General features: G+C 40.8%; 1 protein-coding gene across 4 annotated transcripts in view; it reads right to left on the bottom strand.

Annotated features, from left to right (window-relative positions):
• The window catches only part of TOX (thymocyte selection associated high mobility group box), a 302,432-nt gene that overhangs the window by 28,306 nt on the left and 261,789 nt on the right, over positions 1-12,337 (bottom strand). For all 4 annotated transcript variants that reach the window (XM_047783873.1, XM_047783876.1, XM_047783874.1 and 1 more), the window contains one exon: positions 5,234-5,464. In XM_047783873.1, the coding sequence (XP_047639829.1) occupies positions 5,234-5,464 (231 nt within the window). The remainder of the gene's footprint in view (positions 1-5,233; positions 5,465-12,337) is intronic.

The following is a 12,337-nucleotide window of genomic DNA, read 5'->3' as shown; positions in this document are numbered from 1 at the left end:
GAAAGAAGGCATATGTTACAATATTCAAACAGTTTCCCTGCAAGTGATATCTGCTCATTAGGCTCTGGATCTTGAGGTAAACCCACTCTCCTCTCACGACAGGGCTAGCATTTACAGGAGTGCAGCTCTCTGGGCACTGTGGGCTGTGGTTTCTCCTGAACACACCACACTCTGAACATGCCTTCCACTCCATTTTTAGTCTAACAGCATGTTTATTTAGCTCTTTGGCTGAAGCTTTAAAGCCATTTAATGTAATGTAAACAAGAACATTTTGTTTGTAATTTGCTAAATGTATTACAGCCCAACTGTGTCTCCAATTAGGAACTTAAGGTTCATTTAGTAATTTACATCTGGTTCTGATTTAAGGTGACTTTCCTTTCCCACTTAAGAGCTGACTTTCCACAGCTAAAAAGGACCCAAAAACACTTTATAGCTCTCTGGACCAATCCCTTCTGCTTCAAAGCTGGATGGACTCTTTAATTTAGTGGGGTTTGATTTGCTCTCTGTTGTCCCTGTGGACTCAGATCCCAGACTTCAACGACCAGAATCAGAGAATTCAGAAATAATGGGAAGGGACAGGAAATTTAGCTGGCCCCTCATAAACAAAGATGCTGAGGGTCCCTGAAACTCCAGAGTCTTAAACAAAAGGCATAATCTGCTTATGTTATTATTTTTCTTTCTCTGTAGGTTTCTCAGTTAGTGAAAGGTAAGTAGCAAAGACCAACATCACAGCCACACTTATGTTTTATTTCCCTTTCTCCATCTGGTGCCTTTTAAAAACAACTTTGTATGCTTCTGCAATGGGCCCTCCATTGTCTTACGATTCATTAGCATTTAAAACCTCCACTGGAATCCCAAACACAGTCTTGCTCCCATTCCAGATTCAGCACCATCTTCCAAAGTATTAAAATGGAGAGATTTCTGATATGTGAAGTCTGTTCAGTGGCTTTGGTAGGAATGATTCATAAGGGAGGTTTTGTGCTCCTGGAGGATTGTTATCACTTCTTTCAGCTTCCTTTTGATTTTTCTTCTTTGAGAGATTGTTCACAGAAACCAAAGTACATACAGTTTCTCACTCACCATGGCTTCTGAAAACAAAGCTCTGCCCTTCTGCATTGGCTTCCTAGCCCCACCTAAACTCACAATGAGGAAACATGTGACACAAACATAGAGCAGTGCTATTAGTTCTGTTCCCTCTGGCTGGCAAGAAAACATTCAATTGTAATCTCACTAATAGCTGTTTTTCCTTAAATATTGTAATTTTCCGAGCCCCTAATAAGTCATCAATAATTTTGTCCATTTTCTGCAGTTTGTGTTTATATTTGTAGCTGTTCATAATTGTGGGCTATTATGACAACGGGATCTTTGAACAATCGTGGCGCATGAAATCCTCGCCTTCCTCTTGAACCAGCTGCCTACACAATGCCAACCACATCACATGGGGCTGCTCTGTAACATGCACGTTTGTCCTAAATTCTGAAGTTTAACGGTCTGCCTCTAATCTGCTCCAGCAACATTCCTTTAAAAATACATAGCAGTATCTGCGGTCCTCAATTTGAATATTAAATGAGAGTAAAATACAATTAATTTAAGCTTGAAACAGAGATACTATATTATGTTGGCACAATGAGTCAACATAAAGGGAAAGAGCAGGTGGTAATACACCATAACAACACTTCTGGATATTTAGCTGAAATTCTCTTGATGCCCAAATGTGCGTTCTCGGCAGGCATGTTCACTTTGCTGGCGATTCTCGCACACTGGTGGAGAGGGGCTACCCCTGCCAGTGCAGTGTGCTCCTTTTGGTAATCGTGGCATCTGATTTCATCCATTTGACCCTCTCTCTGATCGTCCCTGGGATGGACTTGCACCCCACGTGTGTCATAAATCATCCTTTTTTGGCATACTCTGCCGTCTCACTATTTTTATTTAGCAAGATTATTTTTTAAGAGGAAAGGATAAGCTAAGCTTGACTTCCCCTGTCAAGTCAAAGGAGTGGAAGGCATGTGGACAAACCATTTTTGAGTGACTGAGAGTGCTCCCAATACGTGATTTTGGTAATGGTGCTCAAATGTTAAAATATTAACTTTCCTATAAGAGAAAAAGATAGTTATTTCTACTAAGACATTTCTCTAAACAATCTTAACATGACTTTAACTGGATTTTGATTATGAAATTTCTTTATAATAGACAACAGTTAAATAGGGTCAACTATTATATAATTTCATTCTTTAGTTATAAACCACATTCTTTCAGAAAACCCCAACTATTTCCGTTAAGAAAGGACCCAAAGACAAATTAAGTTACTTACTGAATTGGGAATAAAAGAGAGGAAACTGTTTTGTCATCACATGTACACAATTAAAAAGCCTTAAATACTACATCATAACTGTGATCTCATCTCCATTAAAAGGCTCACCCTCAATTCTGAAAGGCAGAATGCGAGAATGAGAGTAATTTTCCCTTTTAACGTGATAGTCAAGAACAGTGAATCTCATATTCTTTGGGTCTAAAAATACCTTATATGGTCAGACCAAAAAATGTGGAATATTTTCTCAGCATTCCCCTCTTGCTATAGTAAAAATAAAAGACCACATTACAATAGAATTAGTGGGAAACCCCTACAGCTTTGGATTTGCTGCCTTGAGGAACTACCTAATTTTCAAACCCATTGTAAGAACACTATTCTTCTCCATTGGAGATGTGGGTATAGGCACTGACTTTGAATATTGATAATGTAAAGGACCAAACCTGGCTAAGGAAGAGCTCTGGAGACCTCCCCTCTTTAAACCCACTGGTCTTAAAACCACATGAATTCCTGTAGTAGATGTGGGAGATAATTAGGGAAAGGTACCTAGGTCAAGAAGATAGAAAAGAGGACTCAGATGGGTGACAGCACAGGCAACTCAAGTTTCTCGAAATAAAACTTCTGGCAGAGTGGAAGCTATAGAAGCTAAGGGGCAGACATGAGCCTTGAAGCAGCCCCCCAGCTCACTGCCAGGTCTGGGGTAGGGTGGAGGAAATCACGTGTGTCCTCTGATGCACAAGAGTTGCTGTCACAATCGCAAGGGAGAGTGATCACTTTCTGGATGTCTCCTCTGTGAAATTTCACCTCACAAAGCCAGAGTTTACAGTATTGAAGCCTGGCCCTCGTCCAAGAACACACACAGGAGTTGTTGAAGCAGAGAGACAAGGACGTCCTGGTGCATGGACCATGGTGGGGTGGACACAGGGATGGGGCTGAGACTCCTGGTGGACGTGCACTGAGCTTCCCCATCTGCACAGCTCTAGTGAGTGGAGGGAGGAGCCGCTGTACAACCCTCCGTGAATGCCAACACCAACGGGGAGCCACTGACCCCAGCTGGGACAGAAACCAGCTCTAAAATCCGCAAACTACTATATTAGGTTTTCAACAGAATCATAAAATACAACATCAACCATCCTCTTCATAATGAGATTGTATGTTAATCAAGTGCACAGAGCATGCTCTGCGGTGTTTCCTGCCCTTGAGGACGACTCCTGCAGCATAGAGCTCCATGGGCTAGGACTGTGCTTTCCTATGAAGCCCTTCCCTGGGCGGGCAATCACGAAAAGGACAGCTTTGGCTTGTAGAAAAGGGGGGTTGGGAGTTCCCCTTGAGGCACGGTGGAAACAAATCCAATTAGGAACCATGAGGTGGCGGGTTTGATCCCCGGCCTTGCTCAGTGGGGTTAAAGATCTGGTGTTGCTGTGAGCTGTGGTGTAGGCCAGCAGCTGTAGCTCCAATTAGACCCCTAGCCTGGGAACTCCCATATGCCTTGGGTGCAGTCCCTAAAAAGCAAAAGCAAAAAAAAAAAAAAAAAAAAGAGGGCTGGAGAGACCTGGAGGGGGAGGTTCTATGTTTTCTTAGCAACTGGTTTTATCATTATTACTGTTACTGATTTCATGAATTTGTTAGGAACTGTAAGTGAAGTGGTAAGTTTCTAGTCATAGTGTTTAATCTTAGACAAATCATTCAACAAAGCCAGGACTCTGTCTCACTCTCTGCCTCATCCCTGGGGGTCTAGAACAGTGCCTGGGGCATGTAGTAAATACTCAACAAATATTTGGTGAATGAAAAAATGAATTAATTTAAATTAACTATTTGACCCCGTTTCATAATCTGCAAAGCTTAGATAAAAGTACCTACAAGTATTAAGCAGAACAAATAAGTCATGTAGAAGTGTTCTTGAAAGTATAAAACATGATATACATTATGGATGTTGACATATTCACCATGTATAGATACTTATAGATGTACACATATTTGAAGTGTTCTGCTTCTTACACACTTCCCTGGACCTGATGAAGAGAGGGTAAAGGTCTCTATCAAGCACCCAGTAGGAGACTAGCCCATCATTGATGCAATCCAGGATTTTGCATCAGCTAAAGCTGCATCTGCATAATTGATTCAGTGACCAAACTTTAATGATAATACTTGTCTAATTTCTCTTTGTGAGAAAGAAAATCTAGATGGTGACAATGACAACCGTGTCCCTGGTTTAGAAATCCGGGATCAATACTGCTTCTTCGCTGAGGTGGGCTACATCTACGTACTGACCTCTTTTCTCCATGATTCCCATCCTCCTTAAGATCTCCTGGGCTACCTACGCCACGGCGGAGATGCAAAGCATCTCAAGTGCTCCCCACCCCAGCATGGTCCTCAGTCACACCACAACAATCCACAAGAGAAGAAAATACCGAGCATCTGGCCCCATTTAATCCAACCTAGAAACATGGTACAAGTGGGACTGAATAACATGTCTCGTGGTCTTCAGAGAATGGCTAAGGGCAGAAACTCTTTTTTAAATTTGAGGTTCATTCAGGAAAGAGTAAAGAAGGTTTTGACAAAAGAGGTCATCAAAGAAGTGCTGAAGAGAGAGGTGGACAGTTTTCAAAATTCTTCTGGTATTTTTTCAATCTTCAGGGTCACACTGGCAATAGTAAGCAATGATGTAATTCTGGCTGGGATGTGGAAAAGTCCCTCCAAAAATAACTACACTAGATAAACTCTGCAACAAAGGGACTACCGTGCTATTTATAACACAGAAATAAAGGAGTATAAAACTATGTCAAAGTCCCCTGGTTCTTATGAGGCCTATTCTCATCCTCAGGTCTAGGGTCTGAAGAACTCACCCAGTGTCCTCAGAAGCCACTTCTCTAGATTGCATATATTTTCTCAAATCCACTCACTCCATTTTGCATCTTTTCTTACCTGTTTTTGCTCTTCTCCTAAACCATCCCACATCGAAGCCACAATTTTAGAGACTTCACCAAAGGTAGCATTTGGATTTTGGCCCTTGATGGCAGCCTGAGTATCACGAAAGAATAATGCGTAGGCAGACACAGGCTTCTGGGGCTCATTAGGGTCCTTCTTCTTCTTCTTTTTGGGGGTTTTTGGTTTTTTCCCCATATCAGAGGCAGGTCGCTTCTCTCCACCATTGATCTGCAATAAAACAAAATCTGAATTGTAGAACTAAGAAATTTGTGGACAAATCATGCAGCTCTCCTTTGAGACTTTTAATCACACAAACATGGACAGTCCTAAGGGATACTTGGTTTTGTTGTTGCCGTTTTTAAAGTAAAACCTCATACTTTATGTAATTTTCATATTCATCCTTTTCAAGCCTAATGTACATAGCTTTAAATAATTTTATTGTCATTCTTTATAACATCGCTGTACTGTTAGATATCATCCTTTAACTCTCTGAACTTTTCCTTTTTCTCATTCAGGAAGCTGAATAACGAGCAGCATTATGACTGTGACAGCAGCAGGTTCCCCGTGCAGTAACCATTGTACGAACAATCTAACCTGTTTCTTGCCGAGTTCATCCTTTTCCTCCTAATTATGATTTTTTTTTTGTCTTTTGTCTTTTCAGAGCCGCACCTGCAGCATATGGAGGTTCCCAGGGGTCTGGTTGGAGCTGTAGCTGCTGGCCTACACCAGAGCCATAGCAATGCCAGATCCGAGCCACATCTGTGACCTACACCACAGCTTATGGCAACACCAGATCCTGAACCCACTGAACGAGGCCAGCGACTGAACCTGCAACCTCGCGGTTCCTAGTTGGATTCGTTTCCACTGCACCACAATGGGAACTCCCCTAATTATGATTTTTAAATGGTGATGGGTAACATGCCCAATGAATAAAGTTGAATGGCTTCTGGTATTGCACTTAGGTCTATAAGACGCTGCTCAGAAGGCCTAGCAATGCTCATAGCTTGGAGAATGGCACAGTCTAGACCCTAGGTAGTGCTGTCCAACAGAACTTTCTGCAGTGAGGGTAAGGTCCTAAAATCTGCACTACTCAGTATGGTAGCCATTAGAGACAAGTCACTAATAAGCATATGAAACACGGCTAGCAGGAATAAGAAACAAAATTTTAAATTTTTATAGAATTTTAATTGCTTTAAATTTAAATAACCACATGTGGCTAGTGGCTATCATACTGGAGAGTGGACCTCTGGAAACTGGATTCTAAGATGTTCTAAACATTTCTAGAACAGCTCTAATACTCAGAGATAGGTTCCATTTTCTCCCTATGTCCTTGAGTATGACTATTTGAATAATCTGAATCGCTATTCTGATGCAAATATAAAACACACACAAATGTATTTAAGACACTTATATTTGAATATTAACTCTGATACTAATTATATGTGACATCACTTCATCCACCTCCATAGAATTAGAGATTTGGATAATATCACTTATATGTGGAATCTAAAAAATGATACAAATGTACTTATTTACAAAACAAAAAAGATTCATAGACTTTGAGAACAAACCATAGTCCCCTTTGGTAACCAAAAATTTGTTTTTGAAATCTGTGAATTTGAGGGGATAAGTTAGGAGTTTGGGATTAACATATACACACTACTCTATACAAAACAGATGACTAACAAGGACCTACTGCATAGCTCAGGGGACTCTACTCAATATTCTGTAGTAACCTGTAAGGAAAAAGAATCTGAAAAATTATGGGTATGTGTAATCACTTCGCTGTACACCTGAAACTAATACAACATTGTAAATCAACTGTACTCCAATACAAAAGGAAAAGAAAAAGAATGAGACTTGGAATCCTCTTTTCACATGCCTCCCCTGCCAGCATAAAGGTCCACGTGCAGTGTCTTCTGATGGAGTCACCTTTTCACGCGAGGTTCTGCACCCTCACCTTCTATTGTTGGGATTGTTGTTGCTTTTCACTCCTAGTGAACAATGTAGTAAGTATCTTATTCAGATAAATTTCTAGGCAGGGTAATTTGTGTAAAATAACCGCCACCATTGGAGAGGAAGCATGATATCCTGAGAGGCCAGGGGATGTGACATCAGAAGATGCACACTCATGTCTTCCTCTACTAGTTTTGGCTGTGCAATCTTAGGGCAAACCATGCAACTTCTCTGGGCCTACATTTTCTCTATGACAGACCAGCTGCAGTGAGATTTTGTGATTACTGAGATGATATATATTTAAACATGTTTAAAACCTTAAAATGATATTCAGATATTAATTATGACACAGTAGTAACTTTTTTTGAATGAATGGAAAGAAATGATCTGAATGCTAATTTGTGATGCCATATGGCCACAGTTTAAAGAAGTGCCCCAAGAACCAAACAGAGACAGGAAAAAAACCTAAGTGAATACTTTGTCTTTGTCTTTAGTGAGAATGTTATTGAGAAGATTATCTTTTGAAACTGTCTACTGAAGCCGAATGAACGACCCCACAGGGACAGGATGCCCTGAACCAAGCTGACAGGCTAATGCGGATTAACACTTGAAGGGAGCTTCCCCAGGATGGATTTGAGGTGATCCTGTGAAATGACTTGGGTCTCAGGTAAGTCACTTGAGACACGCAACAAACAACCAGAACTTTCTTTTTGCCCTGAGACTACAAAGAGCCATATCTTTCTCCTTTTAGTGGCTGTGCTAGCTGCAGGCAGCTGTGGTAACTCACTGCAGTGTGCCCTCTATCAGTTGGCTCTCAGTAAGGTCGCTGAGGTCCACACTGCCAAATCCAAGGGACCATCTAGTCTTCGTCTGACCTGATTTCTCACTGTGAGCATCCTCTCTTCCAGAGGTTCTGGGACATTGCAGACTCTGGGTTTTAGGTCTACCTCGCTGTCCTCACTGTTCATTTCTAGGCCCATCCTCTTCCACCAGGGCATTACATGGTAGTGCTCCTGATGGTTTTTGCTGTAGACCGTCTTCTCTTACAAGACTGTACTTAGGGAGTCTCGTAAGGTGCAGGATTTCCGTTACCATTTGGGGGTGAATGAGTGGCAAATTCATTTCCTTTGAACTTTGAATGCATGGAAACAATTATTATTTATTTGTTTTTATGATTTTTATTTTTTCCATTATAGTTGATTTAAGGTATTCTGTCAATTGCCATTTATGACTTTATTTGCAAGTCTTAGAGATACCTCAAACTTCAGTCAAGATATTCACTTGTGTAGTTCTATATGCTTCCCTTTGTAGCACATATAAAAATTGTAGTTATACAATAATTTACGTAGTTAGATCTTCTCTTGTTTGAGTCTAACCACAACGGGGGCCAGTCCACATCTAATTTTACTCACCAGCATTTATTATGGTTCTTGACACCTAGTACGTGCTTAATGTTTGTTAGAACAGTTAAAAAAATAATAACAAAATATAATGCAATTCAAGGAATGAATGAATTAAAGCATGAATGGTTTTGTTACAGGAAATCAGGCCTCACTAATTTACCTGAGTACTTCAGGACAGAAAGTAATTATGTGGTAATACAGAAAACGTGGACAGATTTTTAGAGTATTTGACATGCTAATAGTAACTGGGTTATAGGCTAAGTCTTTACGATTTTCTTTATATTTTCTACAATTTCCAAATATTCTAAACATAACCATTCCTATATTCAAAATAACAAAATATCAAGAAGTCAAATAAAAAGGATTCAAGAAAGACTACAATGGGAGTTCCTGTAGTGGCACAGCAGAAATGAATCGACTAGGAACCATGAGGCTGTGGGTTCCATTCCTGGGCTCGCTCTGTGGGTTGAGGATCCAGTATTGCCGTGAGCTGTGGTATAGGTCACAGATGCGGCTTGGATCTGGTGTCGCTGTGGCTGTGGTGTAGGTCGGCAGCTGGAGCTCCAAATCAACCCCGAGCCTGGGAATCTCCATGTGCCGCGGGTGCGGCCCTAAAAAGCAAAAAAAAAAAAAAAAAAAAAAAGAGAAAGACTGCAATGAAGAATATTAACAATGAAGGTTGATCATAACAATGTTATGATCATATTTCATCAAGGTCATATTTTATCAAGGACCGGGAATATTCAGACATGGGAACAAAGTGTAGGGAAATGAATGTGTACGCATATGGAATATTTACGTGGGCTCATTTTATTTTTCATTTTAAATTTTAATTGAAAAAATTAATGATCTGACACACCAAAATCTCCATGATTGCAGATTATATCAATATTTTTGGAAAATAATCAAATGTCAGTTATAGAGATAAATTTCCTATGATTCAATGTAAATTTTTTTTTTTTGGTCTTTTCTGGGGCCACATCACGGCATATGGAGGTTCCCAGGCTAGGGGTCCAATCGGAGCTACAGCTGCCGGCCTACGCCACAGCCACAGCAATGCGGGATCGGAGCCTGTGTGCGACCTACACCACAGCTCACAGCAACGCCAGATCCTTAATCCATTGAGCAAGGCCAGGGATCAAATCTGCAACCTCATGGTTCCTAGTTGGATTTGTTAACCATTGACCCACGACAGGAACTCCTCAATGTAAATGTTTTTATTCAAAGATTTACCAAAACAAATTAGTTTCTCTCTTCCATTGTCCAAAATTGTGTTTGAACTGCTGATCTTCACGCTTCTTTTATTTCTCTTTTTGATTTTTTGCTTTTTACGTTCACACCTGCAGCATGTGGAAGTTCCCAGGTGAGGGGTTGAATTGGAACTATAGCTGCCGGCCTAAGCCATAGCCATAGCAACTCAGGATCTAAACCGCATCTTCGACCTACACCCCAGCTCACAGCAACGCTGGAACCTTAACCCACTGAGCGAGGCCAGGGATTGAACCCACATCCTCATGGATACCAGTAAGGTTTGTTACTGCTAAGCCACAGTGGGAACTCCTGCTTCTTTTCTTTTTAAACTGGCATTTGCTCAACATGGTACAGGTCTTAGATATACTGGACAGGCGACATCCTGTGGTAAGAGAAAGGACAGTTATCTTCGTGCTGGACAACGTGGCCCTACTTTTTAAGGATTATCTGTGGAAGCAGGAGAACTTGCTACTGCCAGTGGGAAACTCTAAGTGTCAAGTGCATGAAAACAACAAATTACTGTTTTGAGGCAACATATAGCAACCCTATAGGAAACTAAACAATTCCATGCAGCCCATCAATTAGTTTTGTTTTCTGGAGGCATCCCCTATTTTCCTAGATTGTCCTATAGGATTAGCCAGATGAAGGCTTCTCTTTTAGTAGAAACAGGGCTTTCATGATTTCTGCCTCTGTATTTTCAAGGCTCAGGAGACATCATTTATGCATTACGGCGTGTCACCCTGAGGCTTCAACGGTATATCTGATCATGTACCTGAGAGGCACTATGCTGTGAAGCTGGGGTGTCGTCCCCCATTATGGCCAGACTATGGTGTCAGCCTCATGACATTATATCAGCTTTATCTTTGCAATGCCTGAAAGTGAGAGCATACTGATATGCTGTCCTTTTAAATACTCACGGTTAACCTCAGTTTGAATTATCTGCCATGCAAGAAAACTAGCATCTGAGTGGGCCAATCTATAGGATACACAAAAATATTCATTTCTCAAGATTCACTGCCTGTCCTTCAGTAATTAAACTCTGTTGCGGGAGTTCCCGTCGTGGCGCAGTGGTTAACGAATCCGACTAGGAACCATGAGGTTGCGGGTTCGGTCCCTGCCCTTGCTCAGTGGGTTAACGATCCGGTGTTGCCGTGAGCTGTGGTGTAGGTTGCAGACGCGGTTCGGATCCCACGTTGCTGTGGCTCTGGCGTAGGCCGGTGGCTACAGCTCCGATTCGACCCCTAGCCTGGGAACCTCCATATGCCGCGAGAGCGGCCCAAAGAAATAGCAAAAAGACAAAAAAAAAACTCTGTTGCTAAAACTATATTCTTGGATCATAACAGTCTGACCACTTATAAAACTGCCCTCACAGAACCAAGCTATGATTTAAGATAATGCCCTTTCACCAAAAGCTGATATAAGAGGAAAAAACAAAAATAAAAATTACGTATGAAAGTTTGTTTATTTATTTTTTTTAAATAGAGTATTCTTTGAAGGGAATCTTTTTCTTACTTGGTATTCTTTGTATAAAGACCTGCAGAAGTGTACAATGTCTGCTTTTAGGATGCAATACAACAGGATGTGGTTCCCAGCTGTGTTTTGATGTCTAGTGCATCCACACATGTGAGCAGGGCTGGATAACGTGAAGGCTTCTGCCACACGAATACTGGGCATTATCTCCTGATATCTGGGCATCTTATTTTTTATTTTGCATTTTGCTTGTGTTTGGGAAGGCAGAGAAGTGAGCTGCTATTTTAGATTCTGTATAGTGAACTGGGAATTTGTCAGGCTTACTATCTGGAGGTAGTTTCATCACATGTTTGAAAACTACATGGCCATTTCTCATATGCAAAGCCTCTCTAAAGAAAGAAATGTTGCTATAATTTGGATCCACTTACATGCTGGGAATGGACTGCATTTTGAAAGACACCTGGCTTTTCTGACCATCAACTATTTAGAATGAACACAATGATGATGAATATAGCTGTGGTGGAAAAATTAGCTAAATGGATTTGTAATATGTTTCTGGACCTTAATTTTGAGTATTGTCTGGATCCTGAATTCTTACTTAGGTGGATGAAAGCTTATAATTTTATGTCCTAATTTTCTAAAAGACTCTGATTTCTGCAGTCTAGGGCAGCGCTATCTCATGGAATTTTCTGGAAAGATGGAATGTTTTCTACACTGTCTGAAAGAGTACTAACTAGCCAAATGTGGCTATGGAGCATGTTTGGCTAGAGCAACAGAGGGACTGAATTTTTTGTTTAATTTTAATTAGTCAAATTGAAATATACACAGTCATGCTGGCTAGAGGCTACTGTATTAAACTGTACAGCACTGTGTATCGGGCACTGTTTGAGAGGACAATATTTCCTGGGTTCCAAGACTTAAGAATTAAATTTAATTCCAACATCATAATCTTTACAACACAGAAGGAACCATATAATGCAAAAATATACAGTGACAAGCACACTGAGAGTAAGGACAAGGT

This window comes from Phacochoerus africanus, chromosome 6, assembly GCF_016906955.1.
Source record: "Phacochoerus africanus isolate WHEZ1 chromosome 6, ROS_Pafr_v1, whole genome shotgun sequence".
In the NCBI taxonomy this organism is placed as follows: Eukaryota; Metazoa; Chordata; class Mammalia; order Artiodactyla; family Suidae; genus Phacochoerus; species Phacochoerus africanus.
This window is presented reverse-complemented; position numbering and strand designations above follow the sequence as displayed.